The following is a 23,860-nucleotide window of genomic DNA, read 5'->3' on the forward strand; positions in this document are numbered from 1 at the left end:
AATGCTGGTAGCAGAGATAGCCACCTTGTTGTGCTGTGCCTAAGTACAGTTTTGTATTCCGTTTCAGTAAACTTACAGAATGACTTGAGAGATTCAACCCTTACTGTGTATATGTGAAAATGCTGGCAGATTTTGTTTACAATTAATTGATAGTCAATGGGTAGGCAATCTGAGCCAGTTTGTAAGGAATTGTGCACCACATGTGCTGGACAGAAAACACCTACTATATTATTCACTGTGTCCTGTTGCAGTTTATAGAACAAATTGTTTTTTCCTTTCCTCTGCTTACCACGAAAAATGGTGTTAGTGTTGTCTACAAAAACTGCAATCATCTTTCCCTCAAGATCATATTTCTTCAAAACCTCCAGCACTTAATTCTGAAGTAAATCTGAAGTTTCTCCAGCTAAATTAACTAATTTGAGCACTTTCACCGTGTTGCCATTTTCAGGGTGAAAGTACCTGATAATCCAGATTATTCGATGTATCAATCATTACAGAAATGAATTGAGCACTTTTCAGTTCATTTAAAAACCTGCTGAGCTGCATACAGTCCAATAACATTTGAAATAATTGCATTACATTTTGTGTGTCCACATGTGAATTTAGGATTGAAAAGATTTTTAACAAGTGCTGTGGTACAGTCCATTGACTTAAAGCTATGGTTATGCATTGCACTGTGCTATGCAAATGTAGTTTCTTGTGCTGCCAGCTACCTATCCATTTCTGTTACTGATTTTAAGTTTACATAGTAGTCACTCACGCATTTATTTGCTCTTTTCGTTTGATCACTCATGCGATGTTTCTTCATCTCAATGTGATTCACAATGTCAGACCTTCCACCATGGCCAATAGCAAATTTTGATCTACCCAATGTACATTCTACAGTTTCTCCACTACCAGTGATAAAAGGAAACTCGCTTTTTATATTGCTGTTAAAATTACACTTTCGTTTTGGCATAACGAAACAGTGATTGCACAGTGCAAAACATTAACAGTGTGGTGACAAAAGCCAGAGAGCAAGTATCAGTGGTGTAAGATATCTCTGGACCGAAAGGATGGATTCAGTGGATTGATTTAGAAGAGAAGAATCTTCGTTGTTATTCGTAACCTATAGTGCGTTTAAAATTACTTGCGATATTTGACAGTTCGGTACATGTTTGGGGTATGCTGAAAGTCATCACATGCTTCCTAGAGTAAATAATTGCGCAGTTAATAGCAAGTCAAACAACCAGTTGCGTAAAATGCTCTAGCCAAGCGGAATTATAAAAAAAGCAGGACATTTGAGTGCCCCCAAAAAAACTTTCAGCACCGTGGGACATTTTGGTAAAGAACGGGACTGTCCCGGGAAAAACGGGATGAATGGACACCCTAGGCTGAGTGGAAAGATTAAAATAATTAGTAGAGAGAGTGGTGACACTATACCACATTGGAATTTAGTCATTACATGTTACAATAATGTTGTTAATATAGAGGACAATTTGTTGAGTTTGGTGTAGCAGGAATGAGTGTGAGCTGTAACACAATGAATAAGTGTGGGGATAGCAACATGGGTGATGCTAGTGCAGTAGTATGATGGGAGTTATTTAGAGGCTGTGGAGCCTGGGACAGATGCACTAGGAAGTGCATGCAACAATGATTTTTGCGCCATATAGATAGAAAATGCAGACAACGTTGTTATGTTAGATACTATGGGGAAGGCACAAGAAGTTGTTGATTGTTGTGTTGCAGGTGTTGTGGCTGAAATGTTACAGATGTTTATATCTCTCCAGCAGAAGGGTGGGCATTGGAATAGGAAGAGGAGACACGATCATAAAATTAATGATCGGGCAACAAGGCAGCATCCGCTCAGGAATGTATGCCCAGGGTTTGGAATGTAACAATAGCACAAGGACTGCATCACGGACTTGTAGATCAAGCTGTTGCTGTGCAGTGTGAGCTGTTTGCAATGAAGAATGATGAAAGTAAAGTAGATGAAGGGTACGAGGAAAACCTGAGATTAAACTTCCTGGCTGAACTTCATACCAAAATTGACAATCTGCAATAGGATACTGTCAGCAGTGTAGGGCTGCCATGATGTGTGTCTGTTGTATGGAACAAATTGGTTAAACTATGTGCAAGTACATACAGAGCCAGTTTCAGGCACAAGCAGCACAACCACCACTTAGGGCGCCAAGCTGAGAGGGGCACCATAGTTGTCACAAACATTATATTGTAGGTTAAATGAAGTCTCTGAACCACATGGTACAAACTACCTGACACTTGTGTGGTGGAAACTTGCGTTATAAAATGTGATATGACATTCATTGGGTATGATCAAATAATGGAAAATCCAGGATGGACTTATACAATATTATAAAAAAGTCTGGCTTCAGCTGCCAGAGACTGTGATCATGTGTGTGAGAGTTGTGTTTGTGTGAATGTGTGTGTCTGTTTATTTCTGACAAAGGCCTTTTTGGCTGAAAACTTATTTTGTGACAGTCTTTTTGTTGTGCCTATCTGCAACTCAGCATCTCTGCTATTTGGTGAGTAGCAACTACCCTTTTCATAATAGTGGTTCACTGGGTGTGGTAATTTCTGTTGTAGATCTGTGCAAAGTGGGTAACCAGGGGACTGGGTTTTCTTGCTGAAGTGTTAGTATAGTTCCACTGCTATTTTTGTGGGAAAATATATGGAATGTGGTGGTAAAGCATTGCAGCAGCAGCTGGGAACTGCATAAGTGCATGGTTTTGCATTCCAGTTATGGTAACACGGCTGTATATCCATTGCGAGCTGGGCCAGGTCTGGCTCTGCAAAACCTGCCAGCACAGTAGTAAGATACTGATCTCAAAGCACAGACAAGGGGATTTCTCCACCAACAGGCTTTAATGGTGTTATCAAGAACATGTCTGGAAGTGGCACATTGGGATAAGAGGTGCACTGCTATCCTATATAAATAGCTGTCATTTTGTGCAGGATCATTCATAGCCTAGCAGTACTAATATGACATCTAGGCTTCACAGGATGAGGGCATGACACGTGGGTGCCAGAGGCAATTAGGTGATTGGATCTTCAACACCATACGTTCCTCCTGCACTAAGTCCACCCTCCAGACTTGGTGCTGCCATGATACGAAAGGTGATCCCTTGCCCACTGTGTCACTGAGCCTGACTCCTGCCAATGGTGGCAGCAGGTTGAGTCACAGGCACAGCAGGTGCCTTCCACCACTGCCAAAGCAGGCTCCACTGCACTTCCTGTCATCACTTACAGGGATGCAGCCATCCACCGAGGAGATGGTTACTGATGCACTGATTCCAGTTGCCCCAGGTGGTGCTGATGTCATGTATTTGTTGAGTGACTCATATAACAGGTTTGATTTCCATGTACTGGGCAGTGGCGTCAGCAATCCTGGATGGGTGTGTCACTACCAGCTGGCTGAGCAATAGTTGTCAGCTCACCAGCCAAGAGGCCTCCACCAAATACTGAGAGGGCTTGTTTGCTACCCCACAGTAGCATTATGCAAATTTCGAGTAAAATAAAGTGTTTATTTTGATAACAATGTTTCTCTGGTCCACCAACAGCCTGCAGCCCTGCCAAAATTCTCCACTGTGTACCATCCTACACCAAAGGCATCCCACTAGCTCCAGTGTGAGCTTAATTTGATTTTTTTGAAATTTTTAACAAACTGAACATATTTTACACCTATTTTGATATAGGAAATAATTAGCAATGTTGAACTTCAGTATGTGTTACTGTGCACATATTTCAATAAACAGGATCAGACATTAAAAGTCAGACACCAATGAGTTAACACAGTGAGGCACAGTAATAATGCACATGTATTACCTGTTTTAACAAATATGACTATTTTTTCTCTTCCATATTAAAATAAACTTTCATGAAGTAGCATTTCTATTTTTTACTTGTTAGTTGTGTCCTTGTAGCACAGTGAAGATTATGTTTACTTTTTTTTGATAAACCAGGTCTGTCCCCATGGTTCAAAGAAATATGCACATTGTTTAGAGAGAAGTAAGTTAGCCCTGAGCAGGACCAGTCTGCTTGCACGTTTGTGGCCCTGACAATAGTATCTCATCTCTGTGTGTAAACACTGGTTTATTGACGTATTGTGACTTCATGTTAAGGAAATGATAAAAATACCAAATGGTGAATGTCATACACACATTTCCTCTCCATTATAGGCTAAGATGATGATGCATCACTAAAATGTCCTTAGGTGTAGTAATCTTCACAGAATGTGTCACAATACACAGGATGTCTCAAAAGGAAGTTTGTATTTAAAGAGCTCTCTGCACATGCACAAAAGATTGGAGTAGAGTGGGTGTAAATTCATTGCTTGCTTGGCCTTTAGGAATGCAATGAATATGGAGTGCTTCTTGGGAGCAAATCATGCATTGCGTGTGAAAATTTTACAAAAACAGTGATTTGGTGACCGTGGCATTTTGCAGTGATCATAAATTGCATGTAAATGATGCTCCAGATGTTCCCCTTATCCAGAAATGGAACAAAATGTTTGAAGAGACTGGTTTAACAATGGCCAAACCGAAATCTGGGCAGCCAAGAATGGAAAAATCCATGAAGAGTGTAAATCAGTCTGTTGATGACGATTCTAACCTCTTCATTCATAAGCATGCAAGTTCTTTAAATGTGCATAGATAATCAGTGGACTGAATTCTGCAAAAAGGCCTTAAACTGTGCCCTTACAAAATCCAGTTGGTGCAAGAAGCCTTAGGATGCCAGACGTATTCTCCGCCTTGTTAATGATGAGACTGAGTGCCCTTCATTTAACAACATCTTGTTTTCTGACGAGGCTCTTTTTCACCTGAATAATCACATCAATAAGCAAAACTACCGCTACTGGAGTGCAACTAATCCTAAACAGAAGCTTGAGAAACCCCTTCACTCATCAATCCAAAGTTACTGTATGGGCTGCGATGTCGGCTGGAGGAATAATTTGCCTGTAATTTTTAAGGTCAAGAGTGGTCATGCAATTACAGTGAATTTGGAAAATTATGTGACAATGTTAAATGACTTTTTGGTTCTTGAATTGCAAAACTTCCATTATTATATAAAAAGTACATGGTTTCAGAAGGACAAAGCCAAAGCACAAATGTCCAATGCATCTACACTGAGAGTTCGAGAAATTTTCCCTGGCAGATTGGACTCCAGCAGGGGTGACATAAAGTTGATGTCAATTATCTGACTTCTCTGGAGCAATTAAAAAAAATATCCATAGCAGTGTGGCAGCCATCCCAGAGTCTTGATGCTGGCCACCATGCAAAATTTTGTTCATTGAATAAATGAGAGATATAGGAGTCCTGGATTGCATTTAAATGACATTATTTTTCAGAAGTAAATTCCTAAACTGTATATTCAATAATAAACAAAGATTTTGTTGATAGAATTCAGTCACTATTTTACTTTAACACGTTATATATAAACTTTCTTTTGAGGCATCCTATACAACAAAATTATGAGACAGAGTGCAGAATGGTATATAATATCACCTTAAATATAGCGTACAGTCTAGGAGAGATGGTTTTCATCATGTCATGTATGTCTTTTTCTGCTACCATGACTGAATTTTTTTATTGGTTACAGCCAGTTTTGACAATCCTTTACACTGGGAGTGATGATGTATCACGTAATTATTTCTGAACCTGAGGAAAATACTCTTGCACAAATTATAATTAAACACTGTAACCATAACATAAAGTTACTACACTTCTGTTCTTATTTATTATAGTGCATGTTTAATTTGCATTAGAGATGCAGATAATCTAACATACTCTTTTCACCAGTTAAAGTTGTGCAGTGGTCATGTTTTCACATTTTAGTGAAAAAATAGTGGGAAAAATATGATTCTGGAAGTGAAGAAAGTAAGCAGCAAAAACTGTGTTCTCATTGTTAGCTTTTATTGAAATAAAAATGACGAACAAATATTCATATGAAGTTTTCTACACATCATGATCATCTCCTCTTGTTTCTTTAGAATATTCAGTTAGTGAGCAATCTACATGCTCAAATTGAATTCGCACAAAATATACTGCACTTATTCAAAACAGTTTTACTTTACATATTTTTCTGCTCTTTTTTATAAACACAACACTTGTTTCTTAATTAATCTCCACATACAAGCACTGATATCTACAGGAAATTAGTTCTAAAAGCTTTCTCAGTGTATAACAATATTCTCTCCTGTGTAAACATAGGAGGTTCCATTTGTAAGTCCTTTAGAATTAATGTGTAGCCTATATGCTGCAGATATTGACATGAACCTTCTTATGTTTTGATGGGTCTTTACTGCAATAAGAATTTTCTAATGAGGAACAATAGTATAAAGTGCTCCAAAAGCAGGAGTGCTAGATCTTTGGTATGTGGCTAGGTGATTTAATGATCTTTTTTGAACCAAAGGTGTTTGTATCTCCATACACATACAAGCTATAAATAATTGGCCTTGATGCCAGTGTATTGCTTATAGCAGCACTTTTCATGTTTGTCTACAGTTAAGAGAGAACAGTGTTTATAATAATTAATTTTTATTTTTGGAATGATTGAGCAATATAACTGTGGCCTTTGACCATTGAATTAATCTTCATACACACATAAACATTTTAAAATGAATACTCTTTTTTTTATGTACAGTCTGTGTCACTAGCACGCATCACAGAAGGTTTGCTACAGGTGCCACGAGTGAAATTTTTTTTAAAAAAAAGTTCATTAATTACTGAGTGTCACAAATTGATGTTGAATTTAACTTTACTTTAACATAACAAATCATAAATGACGAAGACCTGTAAAATTAGTAAATGTCAACTTGTAGAAAATCTTCAAAGATCAGACCAGCCTCACTTTTTGTCCTGTTGTTGCCTAGAACACCCTACAGCATTATGTCCTAACTGTACTTATTCTGTACTTTTTTCTTTGAGGTGAGCATTTGTTTAACAAAATAAAACTGAAAAAATAATGTTATGAAACATATTTTATGTGCATTTTCCAATACATTAGTGTAAAACATATTTGTTTTATGACTAAAAAGTGTTGCTGTTAAACAGAAGTGTAAATGTTAAAATTAATTAAAAAGATGTTGACCCAGATATTTTATTGGTAATAAGTGAGATGAAGTTCCAAAAATATGTCAGGTGCTAATCCTTTTTATATATGTTATAAATATAATTGATTTGAAACTAAAACTATGCAATTGGTCAGCACGTACTTTGTTGTAAATTTTAGTGATTGCTGTCCATTGACTCATTGTCTATGTAAACTAAATATTCATGAGGGCATTGTGAGTGTAACAATGAATATTGCTTTTCATTCTTCCATTAACAGTCACTCATTGTCTAAGACTTCCTTTTCTAATGGCAATGTGAGTTAATATTAAGAGAAAGAAATAAGCCAAAAAGTGCATGTTTTTTTTTTCAATTTCGACCATTGCCACATTTTATACTTGGAGTTTTGCACCCATTTATCAAATTGACAAATCATATTTATGTTTTAAAATTATTACTGTAATATTTTATTAACTGAATTATTTAAAACTGGTATTTGTTTCTCATTTATATTTTGTGTGTTATAAAATGGCAGTTATGTGTTGTGAGGATATTATATCCTAAGATTAAAGTGCACAAACCTTTCACTTTACATCATGGCATCAATTAATAAATATTTGTGCTTTCAGTAGAATGCATAAAATGAAATTAATTTGCAGAATTGTACATAAGTGCTAACGATTGTGTTTAAGTAAGGCTGTTATTAGTGTAGCATTGAAAATGCTGTTTGATGAAAAAGATTGCAATTTAATTTTAATAACCATTTCATTCAGTAAAGCAATGTTAAAACCACCACGTATGTCCGAACTTCTCAGATTATTTGCAATAATTGAATGAAAATTTTATGAAAAATCCATTCACTCACTCAAACTATGTGTTCATGTTTTAAATATATATCTGTGCCAGTTTCTTCAGTTTTGAATGAGACTTGAGAACTATCATTTAATGAATTTTCGCATTCCTTACAGACTAAAATATATATTAGTGTACTTTTTACATCTGATCAGATTATTTTTAATCTCCTTTTTGTATAAAAGTATTTTTACTCAGTGATCTGGGTCAGGTAATAGGGAAAAGCTACTTATCTCAAGGTCTAGTGGGCCCAGGAATTAAACTGTTTGTGTTTGCAATTAGTTAACATGAAATAAATTCATTTTCAACATTTACATACAAATATCAACCAATAAAAATAATATGATAGACAGGCAAGAGTGATTAAATGACGAATCAGTGATGGTAATTTGGCAAAGAGAGCTTCCTCTTTCATTACTTTATGTGCATTTGCACTGGCTTATATGTATATTTACAGGTGGTGTGTGCTTTCTGTTTTCATTGTGATGAATCAGTACGATGTGTATGGAAGTACGGACTGTCCACAGTGTAGGACCATTAGCACTAAACACTTGCTAAAATTTCACTGACTGACAGCAATGACCTACTCCAGTTTACAAACATTTCTTTAAAAAGCCTAAATATCAAGAATAAATACTATGAATATCCTCAAGTACCAGTTATTATGTCCCAACAATTAAGAGAAGTGGTCTGCAGGTCTTTAATCAACTAATTGAAGAAGAATGTTACACTTATCTGATGTAAACATTTCTTCACGTCTTTGGAACAATGCCACTACAGCTTTGAACTTCGACACCTCCTGCCTGTCATGCATATTAAAACACTTACTTTAAAATTTTTACCAACAAATTTAACACATTTGATTGTAACATATCAACAGGTTTATAATACTTAATTTATCATTACATAGTAACAGAAATATATATCAGAACCAGTCTGATTATTTTAGTGTGCCACAGAGAAAACAACATTCAGTGATAACGCTTTACAATATTTCGAAAGCACAGTGTCAAGCAGTCGAACACAGACGTCTCGCGTGCGAGTGGAAGGGCTGATGTGGAACACGATAACAATTCTCATAGAAAAAGGAGAAGGTTGGGTCGGGAAGGCTACGGGAGCTCTTCTCTTACGATACACTTGTATTAACTCATTTTAAAAAATTAATGAATCCTGTGTTCAGTTTATCATCTGGATTACAACTACCTTTTTACTACATCAGATTTTAGAATGGCGAACTTCACACACGAGGTTCAGTTTTCAATACAAAGTATCTCCTGCTGCTCATTACATCCCTTTCTCGCTTCCAGGCATCCGTAAGTAACTAGAAGAATACATCAACATTTCTTTACTGATTTAAAGAGTTCGTTAGAATATTTGTATTCACTCTACATTACAGAAGTACTAATGTTCTTTCCACATTCCTATCACCACACTTTGTCATTCACAACCACGAATACTGACGTGTCCACACATTCTTAGCACCGCTATCGCAGTTACATACCTACAGTACGTGTGAATATATCATTTCTTTATCATCATCATTATTATTATAATAATAATATTATTATTATTTAGAATAACAGCACATGTGGCTACAGTACAGTGTCGAGAAGATGTAACAGGCTGTGCGTGAACTGATAGGCTGTGGGAGTGCTGGCGTACGTGTAGTGTACGGCGGAAATCATACACACGGTTGCACTGAAGAGTCCGTAATTCGATCCTTATCCCACTCCTGAGTAAACAAAAAAAAATTTTTTTTTTAGTCGCCACTTGCCATTTCTCGCTATTGTACGCAGCACGCTCGACGGAGCGCAATACACGCCCCTCTAGTTCGTAGAAACTTTACAATCAGTGAGGAATGTAAAAAAAGAAATAGAAACAGAAAGGTGTGATGATGAGGAGAGGGAAAACAGGCAAAGAAACGGTGGGCGCTCAGTCCTCCTCGAGCAGCACGAGATCGTCCGCGACGACGTCGCTGATGTGTAGGTAGATGATCCAGTACATGAGGTTGAAGCACACGAAGCAGACGGGGAAAACGATGCGCGAGTACTTGTCGATGTCGCTGGGCGTGATGCCGTACAGCTTGTTGATATCCTTGGTGGGGTGGATGAGGTGCTGCGGCGCCGGACCGCCCGCTTCCTCGTCGGCGCGCCCGTTCACCGTGTTCTCCAGAGTGCCGCCCTTCGAGTGGGCCTTCGGATCGTGAACCTTGAAACGCACCTCCTGGAACAGAGGCACGGCGCCGACCACTTACAAGGGACACGTACAGGCGCTCTCTTCACACAGCTACACCTCACCTCGTCCCGTTAGGAGCCATGTAGCTTGCAAACAAAGAAGTTAGCGGGAGATCGCATAGTTGACATGCAGAACATAACATTCGTAAAGTTTGTTTTTATTTTATTTTGTTTCTATATGCATTTTATTCTCTGTCATTCAAATTTAGAGCAGGCGGATCGAGTTCTGACCCATTGTACACTACTGCCCATTAAAATTGCTACACCAAGAAGAAATGCAGATGATAAACGGGTATTCATTGGACAAATATATTACACTAGAACTGACATGTGATTACATTTTCACGCAATTTGGATGCATAGATCATGAGGAATCAGTACCCGGAACAACCACATCTTGCCGCAACAACGGCCTTTACACGCCTGGGCATTGAGTCAAACAGAGCTTGGATGGCGTGTACAGGTACAGCTGTCCAAGCAGCTTCAACACGATACCACAGTTCATCAAGAGTAGTGACTGGCGTGTGACGAGCCAGTTGCTCGGCCACCATTGACCAGACGTTTTCAGTTGGTGAGATATCTGGAGAATGTGCTGGCCAGAGCAGCAGTCGAACATTTTCTCTATCCAGAAAGGCCCGTACAGGACCTGAAACTTGCGGTCGTGCATTATCCTGCTGAAATGTAGGGTTTCGCAGGGATCGAATGAAGGTTAGAGCCACGGTTCGTAACACATCTGAAATGTTACGTCCACTGTTCAAAGTGCCGTCAATGCGAACAAGAGGTGACCAAAAGGTGTAACCAATGGCACCGCATACTATCACGCCGGGTGATACGCCAGTATGGCGATGACGATTACACACTTCCAATGTGCGTTCACCGCTATGTCACCGAACACGGATGCGACCATCATCATGCTGTAAACAGAACCTGGATTCATACGAAAAAAATGACGTTTTGCCATTCGTGCAACCAGGTTCGTCGTTGTACACCATCCCAGGCGCTCCTGTCTGTGATGCAGCGTCAAGGGTAACCGCAGCCATGGTCTCCGAGCTGATAGTGCATGCTGCTGCAAACGTCTTCGAACTGTTCGTGCAGATGGTTGTTGTCTTGCAAACGTCCCCATCTGTTGACTCAGGGATCGAGACGTAGCTGCACGGTCCGTTACAGCTATGCGGATAAGATGCCTGTCATTTCAACTGCTAATGATACGAGGCCGTTGGGATCCAGCACGGCGTTCCGTATTACCCTCCTGGACCCACCGATTCCATACTCTGCTAACAGTCATTGGATCTCGACCAACGCGAGCAGCAATTTCGCGATACGATAAACCGCAATCGCAATAGGCTACAATCCGACCTTTATCAAAGTCGGAAACGTGGTGGTACGCATTTCCCCTCCTTACATGAGGCATCATAACAACGTTTTACCAGGCAACGCCGGTCAACTGCTGTTTGTGTATGAGAAATCGGTTTCAAACTTTCTCATGTCAGCACGTTGTATGTGTCACCACCGGCGCCAACCTTGTGTGACTGCTCTGAAAAGATCTTCGTGGTATAGCAATTTTAATGGGCAGTAGTGTAGAATATTGCTCGTTGTTGCCAAATACAGGCGAGCTGGTAGTGAAACAGATGGAGTCTCTGTTGGGAATATTTGATAGGAGATTTCCTGTGCTAATATTTGCTTTGCATTTACAGCTACGAGAGAGTGAAGTAAATCTGATCATCATTTAAGTAAGCTTCGAACATTTTTTAAAAGAAATTTCCCTCTTTTGACTGTTAATTGTTCATTTATCTCACACAACCATGATTTCGGCTTTATAGCAGTTCTCAAGTACATGTTGAAACTGAAAATTAAGAAGGCGTAAATATCATGCAGTGCGGGCTATAGAAGCAAAAAGTTATTACATAACTGAAAACAATAGTTATATTTAAAGTATATTTGACCTGTCTGTGACACGTCATCGTCGAGAAATAGGCTAACCAGATTTCAAAGAGAAAAAACCTGGACACCTGTGTTTTTATTTTATACCTAACTTAATTACTACAGTTACATTTACCTATCTTGTCAGTTGTCGTGATACTTTGCAATCGATAATAGGCCTGTGACGATGCAGCAGCCAAAACTCCATAGCAAAAATGTATCTTCATTTTGTGAATTTGAAAGGGACATGTGAATACATTACACATAAATAAAATTATTTTCTTTGGAAATAAAAAAAGACTGCTCTATACTCTTTTATTGTAATAGCGGGATGTATTTTCTGCAATGTTTAGTCACTAGGCAATTAGGTACAATTTGTTACTCCCAGAAACTGTGTAAAATTATACATTTCATACTAAAATTTAACATTTTGTTTGACTGCAGACTCTTAGTGCAAGTGTGCGTACATGCCAAAAAATATTCAATGAGCACTGCCAATATACGCTCCGTCGCTCACATTCTTTACAAAATTAACTTCCACAAGGCTGCATCCCCTTAGGAGAAATGGTTTAAGTGATGCTCCTTCATACCTCCTTTGGTTTTGATTTCACTTGTCCCGAGGGTTGTTATGTGGAGGGTCGGCAAGTTACAGGCGGGGCAGTTAATATCTGCTTTTCTTTTCAAAATAGTTCTTACTCTTTCTTTAGGCATAAGACGAGTTAAACCAAATGCGGTAGATCTTTAAGAGGTACTATTTCTATATAATTTGTTTTTATGAACAATTAATTAAATGATTAATATTATTGGCTGCATTTTGTTGATAATCAACAGTCAAATGCTGGAAATTTCTTTGAAAAAATTCTACATGGCTGTGGTCCTCCAAGAAGGAAAGATTATTTACGATTATTTCGTTTTTCTTTACTTGATATTCTACAGCGCTTTCTGCTGAGAGCCATGGCTTGTTCCTTCCCACTGTCGAGGACTCGTCTGACAAAGACAGCAACATTTCTCTACCTGTGGCATGAATTTCCTAGTTCCAGACCTAAGCCAGGTTTCCATATTGCCCGAGCATCCATATGTCCATCTGGTGGGAGATGTTCAGACTGGGCCATCCATCTAATCTGCTGCGACGTTTGATCTTTCAATAAGAAAATCTTTTGGTCGATTGTAAACAAACATCGCGCTTATATCGTATCACATCGCTTTTAATCTTCATAACTGATTCAGTTCGACGACGAAGAAAGTCGGCAAGTCTTTTCAGGAGTGCTATAACAATCTGAAGTCCAACACGTTCAACATGAAAGTGTAGAAGATACTGAACAGGGAAACAGTTGGTCATGGAGAATGTTGAAAGTCATGATACGAAAAACACGGTCAAAACATCGCAAGACTATGTCTGGCCTGAACTATACCTTCCACATATTGCAGGTTAAAAACATTATTGAGGCATCTATGCAGTCGGTGGCTCAAGTCAAGAGTCAAAATCGCGACTTCGTCGAATCAAACTACTCGCCTCCAGTAGGGCGCAGTCTAGTTCCTATGGTGTTTGGCCCAAGAAAGGTTTCGTGTACCGTTGTGAGAAATGGCCTTTTATGAGGTGTCCGATTCCAAATGTCCGTTTCTTGCAGTTCCCTTCGCAATGTTCACTCGGAAACTGGCCGAGATGGACCTGCGCTCACTGACGCCAACAATTTGTATTGGATTTGAAATAGACTGTCATTGACAGGCCGTGACATTCGTCTCTAGTTTCTGTCAGTTTGCATCTTTTCAAGACAATTGTTTTTATGTCTCGCTACATGGCTAGTAGAGGCACACCATTCCTTGCAGACACGTGGTACTGCCCGTGTTGAAACAAACCGTGTGGTCTTCAGCGAGGCCAAACACAGCACCTCCTTTCTGTCATGCTGCCACGTCTCCATGTGCACCGATTTCACTTCAGTGCCAGGTTTTATGTCAGCGGTGGTCACAACACAGCCTGGTACCAGTTGTCATCCTGTACCGTGCCTCAAAGCGACCAGTGTGCTATTTTCAGGAAGTAACTGATACTTTCTCTAGTGGCCTTATCTGCATCAGTTTCCTCGAGGTAGATGTTATATTTCATCTAATAATCGAAGGTGCAATACCTGCTAGACAGTATCACACAGTTTCCAAATTGGGATTCCTTCTGCACCATTCTCGGCCTGTTGGAATATCTGGCTGAAAAGAACGAAGTCCTATAGTAGTCCGCCCTGCTCTCACGAGTTAGAAAAAAGAAAAGAAAAAGGCAATGTCCCATAAGGCAATCAGTAATTAATGTACATTTTTCGTTTAGGGTTATGTACTATTTAGTACGGTACGACTTCTACCGGACAGAGCAACCATATTATGATGCATAGTAGTGGTAGCAGTTTCTGAAGCTTGTTGGCTCAGACGTTATCACTAGTTTGAGAGGGATGCAGTTTCACGCAAACTCTTGTTTGGTGTTTACAATAATTTTCTTAATACCTCGTAATGGGACGAAAAATTATTAATATGTTATAGCGTCACAGAAGTTGTGCAGTGTAATATTATACTCCACAAAGTCTGTCTGAATATGACGCAATTTCATTATATCAAAAAGATAAACAAACAATTAAAGAAAAAGAGTAAATGAAGAATATTATGACGTGAAGCGCAGATTGACTGTGGTTCTTAGAGTCTCTACCAAATTCTCGAGACATGAATTAAAGTTTCTTACGATACGCACTTGTCTTACTCATGTCATATGAGAAATTTGAAACTTGAATATCTCGTCCAGGGAAAAATATCCCCTTCTTGCAGAGTACACTGCATTTTATCTCCTTACAAATCGCAATTCATCTTCTAGAAAGGTATTTTGTTAAATCGTATATATGTTTGCAATACTTCCAAAAGAAACTCTACGTGGAAAGAAAAAGAGCATGCAAATCACTAAAGCTGTCCAAACATAAAAAAAGAAAAATACAGCCATTACATGTTTATCAGGAGAACAGACTGCTGTGAAAGACTGCAAAGGGCATGAGGTCGGGGGGAGTAAGTACCATCTGAACCGCCGCCACTCTCAACCTCAAACTTATCAGAACTCCTAAAACGTCACTGATCCGGCGATGAAGTACTAACCGTAGATCGACAAGAGTGCCACAGTGCTGTTCACTCACATGGCTCAAACTCTAAAACTCTAGCCTCTATGTGCGTACCTAATTTTTGTTCCAGTTCTGATTACATCTCTCTCATAAGCAGAGTGATCTAAAAGTCCATTAACATTTGAAAACTCACTTAATTCACGGAATAATGCATGCAGAGAGGTAAAAATTAACACACAGACGCCTGAAATGACATGGGATTTTATTGAAACAAAAAACGAGTGCAAAAACTGGTCGACAAATGGCAGTGGACACTAACACGTAAGTGACACCGCATGAAAATCGTGTATAAAATGAGTTATAATAAGAGAGAGAGAGAGTCATCACGGCTGATAAACACCTGCTGGAAGGTACAACTTTTAAGCAGGATGGCGCTACACGTGTCAGTTATCTTCCTTACGCCGTGGGGTGAGGATCGCGTACTGTTATTGGCTTTCCATTTCCCCAGACCTCAGTCCGTGTGACCGTTGGTTGTGAGGTTACCTGAAATCTGAAGTCTACCGCGATCTTCTGATCTCATTAGGGATGCTAAAAGGCGACATCTGACGACAATTTCTCACCATACTTATCTACTGATATGCTGTACAGTGCTGTTCATAACAAGGTCCCTCGACTACACGTCGGTTGTTGATGAACGATGGCCGAAATGTTGAGCATTTGCCCTAAACGATATCGTCTTTACTAATAATCAATTATCGTGCTAATTATTGCTTTTGTATCATCTGAAGCGTCGTCTATTGGTCATTTTCTGCATTTTTTGGTTTCAATAAAATCCCATGTCACTTCAAGCATGTGTGTCAATTTTTAGCTCTCTACCTATATTATTCCATGAAGTATGAATTTTCAAATGTTAAGAGAGTTTTGGGCCACCCTGTACATCAAACAAAACTGCAGTAACTCGAGGAATTTAATAAGGAAGGCTCGTGCACCAGTGCCAAGACAGTGACAAATAGATCCAAACATCAGGTGCAGTATTAGGATCTACGACCGTTTCTCTAGTTCATAATAAAAAACAACGATACATCGACGAAATCTTATAAATAGCGTACCAAAGAAAAATTGCATTTTTGTGTACACAGAATAAATTAAAAATGATTTATTTCGAAACCGGTGACAATACTATGGTGAAATATAATTCAAAATATGCTACAACGGTGATGTTCAACAAGCATTATGTCACTGGTCAAAGTCGTCGGCTAATATCGCAGGTTCCTCTTGACTCACACATGCTTGAGGCTCTGGAGCCACCACTATAGAGTAAGCGTTTTTGCGTAGTCAGCATTAAGGTGTCACAAATTGTTATGGTATAGGAAGGAAAGCGACAGCAGCCGGTAATTTTTAGCGTTTATACGGCACTTGATCGCATAGTCGAGTCTCTATTTTAAAAAATTATGCCGCGGCCACACTACGAAGTGGCTTCCTAGAATACCAAAATGAAAGTGTCGCGAAAACCGTCTAATTTCCATGCAGCAAATTAGCGATTAATTACCAGCTGAAATATTTATGGGGACGAAATTCTTTTCTTTTTCTCTTCTGGTGTCCCATTTTAACTTCCATTCATTTCTCAGAAATTAAATTACTAACCGTACGTACTCGATCTCAATGACGATTACTAATGCTACAGTTTCCTAATGAGGAAACTTAAAAACAAGAACTGTTATTGGGAGATTCGTATAATCTGAGGTGATGAGTCAGACTGTCGTAAACAAATTTTGTCTGCAAGTGAAAATTGCTTGAAATGTGTGCACACATTCAAAGCATTGACTATCAGGATACATCCACACTACCGAATTTATCTAACACTTAACCATACATCTTTGGTGGATTTTCAATTGCATCCGTAGGAGTTGCAATTACTCAACTTACTGCTCCTAATAACTGTGTAAAGACAGGAAAAATAAGTACAACATTGAAGTTTCAGTGTTACAAGGGAGGATCTCCAACTCGACCTCATATTTTAAGGAGAAAAAAGTACACTGGCAAGATATCAAATGCAGCAATAGATGAAATACAAATTTCATCAATTGTCATTGATCTTCCTTCAGAACATTTTTTTTAAATGTTATGCAGATATGCAACAAGCGCACTGAAACTATAAATACAAATGCAACTTTAGCTGCGAAAAGTCACATACATTAGTAAGACTTAAATTTTTGACTTCGGTTTTACTGAAATATTTAAAAAAAGGTTCGGAATGTAAAATAAGAAATCATTTAAATCAATACTCCTTGAGCTAGGTTGCAGTGGGGCGGAGCGAGCGACAAACAACCGTGCACGCGAAATTTAAAAGCTGTACTTTCGGAAGGTTGTAGGCGCATATTATCAGATTTATTGCCCAAATTCTCGAGCGGAATCGAGTGCTGAGGCTGATATCTTTCAAGAGTGCTCCCGCCCCTTCAAATACAAGATCGAGTTGGTGTGGTCCCCTTGTTAGCGTAAAATGCAAATAGCGACGTGACATGCTCGGGCTGATGTTGCTGACAAGGGAACTTCCCCATCGCACCCCCGTCAGATTTAGTTATAAGTTGGCACAGTGGATAGGCCTTGAAAAACTGAACACAGATCAGTCGAGAAGACAGGAAGAAGTTATGTGGAGCTATGAAAAAAAAGCAAAATAAACCAACTGAGTAGTCTATGTGCAACATAGGTAACATCAAGGGTAATGTGAACTCAGGAATGCCGTGGTCCCGTGGCTGCCGGCACGGTAGCTCAGCACGGTCAGAAAGCCGGTTGGCCTCTGTAATAAAAAACTGACTGGAAGGGTCAGCCACCGAACTTGAACAGGATGTCAACGACCAAACACAACGATCAATAACGAACAAAATGAGAAAAAAGAAAAAAAAAGTGGTTAGCGTGAGCAACTGCGAAACAAAAAGTTCTTGGTTCAACTCTTCCCTCGAGTGAAGAGTTTAATTTTTTATTTTCAGACAATTATTATCTGTCTTTTTTGGGAGTGATTATCACATCCAGAAGAAAACCTAAATCGGGCAAGGTAGAAGAATCTTTTTACCCATTCGCCAAGTGTACAAGTTAGGTGGGTCGACAACAAATTCCTGTCATGTGACGTACATGCCGTCACCAGTGTCGTATAGAATATATCAGACGTGTTTTCCTGTGGAGGAATCGGTTGACCTATAACCTTGCGATCAAATGTTTTCGATTCCCATTGGAGAGGCACGTCCTTTCGTCTAATAATCGCACGGTTTTTGCGGTGCGGTGCGGTCGCAAAGCACAGAAACTAAACTTATTGCAGTGAACAGAGACGTCAGTGAACGAACGGACAGATCATAACTTTGCGAAAATAAAGAAAGCAAACTTTTCACTCGAGGGAAGACTTGAACCAAGGACCTCTCGTTCCGCAGCAGCTCACGATAACCACGGGACCAGAGCACTCCTGAGCTCACATTGCCCTTGATGTTACCTATCTTTCACATAGACTACTCAGTTTGTATATTTTGCTTATTTTTTTCGTAGTTCCACACAACTTCTTCCTGTTTTCTCGATTGATCTATGTTCAGTTTTTCGAGGCCTATCCACTGTGCCAACTTATAACTAAATCTGAGTGGGGGGGGGGGGGGGGGGGGGGTGCGATGGGGAGGTTCCCATATGAGATCCGCTCGAGAGATATTCCTGCTCCGTGGCTGTCGCTAGAGAACAAGGCAGGGCAGGAGCGCTGGTGCAGCGATGCGGCTGCGGCATTGTGGCGCGCGACACTCACTGTTTGCTTGGGGGCGTGGTCGCCCTCCGGAGGCGGGCCGGGCGGCGGCGCGTGCGGAGCCTCCAGACCGGCCTTCTTCTGCTCGGCCATCTTCTGGATGGCCAGGAAGCGGTTCTTGCGCATCTGGATGCGCTTCGCCATGTAGCCCACCGTCGCGTACTCTGCGGGCACAGACGCTTCTGTCACATAACCTGCGCTACGGATAGAAGATGTTGCGGCAGCGCCGGTGACCACTAAACTAAAGGCCCGACCACACGCAACGATCTGTCTGCGCAAATGTCTGCGCACATCACATCAGCGCAGACAGATCGTTGCGTGTGGACAGTAGATTTGCACCAATCTGAGGTGTGTGCAAACCTGGAAGTTGGAGTTGGAGGTTTGAGCGAAACCTCTCAAATCTGTGGATTCAAACCACATCTGCGCAGACAAGTTGGAACGTGGGGACAGGAGATAGCCGCAAATCTGGCCCGAAACAGCTGTTTGCTCAGTCTAGTGTTTGTATTTGTGCGCACAGGGCATTGGTTCAAATGGCTCTGAGCACTATGGGAACTTAACAGCTATGGTCATTAGTCCCCCAGAACTTAGAACTACTTAAACCTAACTAACCAAAGGACATCACAGAACACCCAGTCATCACGAGGCAGAGAAAATCCCTGACCCCGCCGTGAGTCGAACCCGGGAACGCTACCGTACGACCACGAGCTGCGAACGCACAGGGCATTAAAATGGCTGATACTCGTCAGTTTTCTAGAGAGTTTGTAAGTGAATTCATTGAAATATATAGAAACCACCCATGTTTGTGGAAGATTAAAAGTAAAAAATATAGTGACCAAGACAAAAAGACAGCAGCATACAATGCTCTAATTGAAAAATTGCGGGCAGTTGACACCTCGGCAAACAGAGAAACAGTAATAAAAAAAATAAAAACAAAATTCGTTGAGAACTGTTGACCGAAAAGAGTTATACAAAGTTCAGAAATCTAGAAGATCTGGTGTAGGAGTAGATCAAGTATACCAGCCAACGTTATGGTATTTTGATTTGCTTGGCTTTCTTAGTGTTCAAGAAACGCCAAGACCAAGCAGAAGTACAATTGAAGATGAAATTGGAGTGTCAACGCTACCGCCAGCCGTTCATGAGGAGAAATTACTCTTCTCATACAAGTATTTTTTCTCGTAATATGAGAGGTTACAAGCTTTAAGAGGTAATTATAAGTTTCGGCATCCATCCACAAATAATTTCGCCAGTCGTTAGGTTCGCCCTGCAACTCTCGCAGTAAATTTACGTGAGAAAAATGCTTTCGCTTTAGCAGCCACTGTCTACACCATTTTGACCGCTTTCTCTATTTCCTGCGGTTGGTCTGAATGTTTCTTGCAACACAAGTTGCGAACACAGACCACAACAGAACTTCCTCCATTTCTATATTTCAAAATAACTGACTTAAATTTTTGACGTTTGCGGGGAGCGTAGTCGCTTACCACTGATCTTTCTTTTCTACACCGACAGATGGTGGGCGAGGAGTAGATTGGGGTGTGTGTCGTGTGAACACACATCTGCAGCGATCTTTTGCATGTACAGACATGTGCGCCGATGTCTGCGCAGACAGATCGTTGCGTGTGGACCGGGCTTAAGGAATTGTGCAGGATCATTCTGCACTCTGCCAACACATTTCCACAAATTTATCGAGGTTATTGGCATGCGTAGGCCCAGTTGCTCTTCATAGAATAGTTCATTCGGTTTGTTACCCTGGCTATCTTTAAGGCTTGTGACGGTACGTCACATAAATGGACATTTGGAGAAAGGGAAAGGAAGTTTTTGTTATGAGACGTGTGAATTATAAATTATTTCAAGACTGTGAACGTGTGTGCGATGTATAACAAATAGTAAAGAAAGTAAGTTATTTTTATCAAAACACAAATATCCATGTAATTAACAAAACACAGTTTCTTTGGTATAATCTCTGTGTAACATAGGCCATGAAGATCAGAGACAATGCGTTGATTGAACTATCTCTCCTGTTTTTGTTTCGTCTAGCGGTCGGCCGCCATTGAAGTGCTGTCTGATAATTATCGTAAGTTTTATCTGTATTTTGAAAAATATAATAGAAATTGTTATTAGAAAGTGTGTATTATTGACTTAGTTGTCACCTCTCATGATCGCAACCATTAATTATAATTAACAAAATTTGTACAGGACTTCGTAGTGCAGGGAGATCATCTCCTCTAGCAGGATTTAGTCAACCATTACGCTGACTGTATTATTTAATTAAAATTGCATATCATAATATTAAATGTAAATGCGAGAGACTACTCAATTTTGATCTTTCATTAATTTCAAAGTTAAAAAGAGTCAAAATACATTTCGTTTATCAATATTTATAATACTGAGTGAGTTCATTATGTTTCATTTTGGCCGCCTAACGGCAGACGAGATTTTCTCCAGTTTTGCCTTGCAAATAATGAATATTTAATATTGAAAACCATTACATTCCACAGTATCTCAGTTAATCTTTATGTAATTTGGTACAAAAATAACCAGTAGCCCCTGAGACCTATATTAATAATTATAGTTTGTGTAAGAATATGCATATTTTCTTTTCTAAATAGCAGCGCTCACGCAAACTATTTATTAGAAGGCGGTGAGTCGCGTGCTGTGTTTAAAAAATATTATATCGTACGTACTTCGGGGCAGCCGATGTCCGTACGAGTGTTATCGCGGTATAAGTTAATTAAAAGTCTCATGCTAGCCCGCAATTTTTAAGGCCACCCCAACCAAAATCATAAAATATATAATTATAAAAGTAAAAATATACACTCTATAATGTGATAGGCTGCATTCCACTAAAATATCTGAAATAAACTTGCTTCCGCAGCTGAGCTCACTAACCCATGCTCGTGCTCGCGGCTCGGAAAAAGCGGATTGGTAGTCTAACATTTGGGCGGCAAGGCAGGAGAGACTGTGGAGTAAACGTATTTATTGTCAGACTTTACACGAAGGTCCTGGATTATATTCCAAACTCTGTGTCTCATGAAGTGAGGGCAAATGACGCTGTTGATGGCGGTCCATCCGTCGGATGGGGACATTAAGCCCTGCCGTCCCAATGTACTACTTACGAGGCATACGGTACTGCAGTGCCTACATATTACTTCGGATATGCGCGCAGTCACTACAGTGGTTATGAAGTACATGAAAAGTATTCGCAGTTGCGTCGAAAATTTCTCCCGAACCGGGACTCGAACCCGGATTTCCCGCCTTACGCGGGCGGTCGCCTTAATGGCTTTGGGTGTGTGTGCTCGACTCACGGCAAGACCCAAATTTCCATACATCGTCATTCCAACGTCATAACCTGTACTCGTACACACATTACGTAATTCATGTATACAGGAGGATATTTTAATTGAAAGTCCGAAGGAATATTGTATCGTTCTTCTTAATAATACAGACACTGCAGTATTGTATTTATCCGCCGATCCCAGGCAGCGACTTTCAGTTAAAATATCCACCGCTGTATGGGAATTATATTGTATTGTGTATCGTGTATTGAACTGGGGACCTAGAAACGACGGAGAGGCTTCGTCCCGACGTAGCCCTCAGTGGTACACAACCCCACAACAGCCCACAGCAGTCCACCCACACCACCACCGCCCCACACCGAATCCAGGGTTACTGTGCGGTTCGGACCCCAGTGGACCCCCCCTCCCCCCTCCAACATGTCTCATACCAGACGAATGTAACCCCAAATGTTATGGGAATTATATAACATGTACACAAGTTCAGGAAGTGACGCAGGAGCGACTATATAATTATGTAACCTTTTGTCTGGTCGTGAGTCGTGCACGATAACCAAAATGATAAAGGCGACTACTCGCGTAAAGCGGGAAATGCAGGTTCGAATCCTCGTTCGTGACAAGTTTTCACTGTCGTCGTTCCCTTATACAGCTGATGGTTTTTATTCGCAACTGCGAATGCATTTTATGTATTGTGAGGAGTAGGATATATGTGCCGGCACCAGGTTTCTCACTCTCTCCCTTTTCTCATCGTTTTACTACACAAACGTGACATCCCAGTGTACACACGCTCATTACAGTCACCTGTACTCAACAGGCGCAGTTAACACACAAATTTCATACACCGCTTGGAAACGGGCATTGTACTCCTAACAAGAAAATCCTTTGAGATTAGTAGGCTCAACAAATTCTTCTACCTAGACTCCAGTACAAATCGAATATATGTTAGTTTAAAAGGGAAAGTTTCCCCTCTTTGGCGCATAGTGCTTCCTATTGACACATTTTAAGATCTGTAATACAGCTCAAATGGTTCAAATGGCTCTGAGCACTATGGAACTTAACATCTGTGGTCAGCAGTCCCCTAGAACTTAGAACGACTTAAACCTAACTAACCTAAGGACAACACACACATCCATGCCCGAGGCAGGATTCGAACCTGCGGCCGTAGCGGTCACGCGATTCCAGACTGAAGCGCCTAGAACCGCACGGCCACACCGGCCGGCCGAGTGTAATACAGCATTCAGTATTGTATCATAGTATGTGATGTACTACACAGTGACATTGTGGTTGCATTCTGTTACATACGATAGAATTCTTGTCTTCTCAACGTTCAAACCTAAAGACGAACGAAATACGCCACACATCCTCGTATTACCTTTATGTGAAACTGTACGCAGATATTGTGAGTAAAAGAGATTCACCGTGATAATCGGTGTAATAAACCAAACGAAATTCTGTGCATAGGTCCATTGGAAAACACTCGACAAACAGTCATGAGAAATCTGCAGAAGCGTTTCGGCAGGATTCGGGCTTATCCAGCATCGCAATTTCACCAGTCTTTATCCATCGTTATGCTATTGCAGTTCCTAATACTTATCAACGACGCAGTTTTCTGGTGACATAAAAGCCTTTAAAAGCAACTGTTCAGTCAAGAGCATGTGAAAAA

The 23,860-nt window shown here is 40.2% G+C and overlaps 1 protein-coding gene across 7 annotated transcripts in view; it reads right to left on the reverse strand.

Annotated features, from left to right (window-relative positions):
• Nucleotides 1-5,888: 5,888 nt before the first annotated feature.
• Nucleotides 5,889-23,860, reverse strand: part of LOC126366011 (gamma-aminobutyric acid receptor subunit beta) — a 603,333-nt gene continuing 585,361 nt past the window's right edge. For 4 of the 7 annotated variants that reach the window (XM_050008857.1, XM_050008859.1, XM_050008856.1 and 1 more), the window contains exons 8-9: nt 18,911-19,071; nt 5,889-10,121 (exon numbers count right to left, since the gene is read on the reverse strand). In XM_050008857.1, the coding sequence (XP_049864814.1) occupies nt 9,831-10,121; nt 18,911-19,071 (452 nt within the window). In that variant the 3' untranslated portion in view covers nt 5,889-9,830. The remainder of the gene's footprint in view (nt 10,122-18,910; nt 19,072-23,860) is intronic. The other 3 variants (XM_050008861.1, XM_050008862.1, XM_050008860.1) reach the window with 1 other exon arrangement.

The sequence above is a fragment of the Schistocerca gregaria genome, chromosome 4 (assembly GCF_023897955.1).
Source record: "Schistocerca gregaria isolate iqSchGreg1 chromosome 4, iqSchGreg1.2, whole genome shotgun sequence".
NCBI classification, from domain to species: domain Eukaryota; kingdom Metazoa; phylum Arthropoda; class Insecta; order Orthoptera; family Acrididae; genus Schistocerca; species Schistocerca gregaria.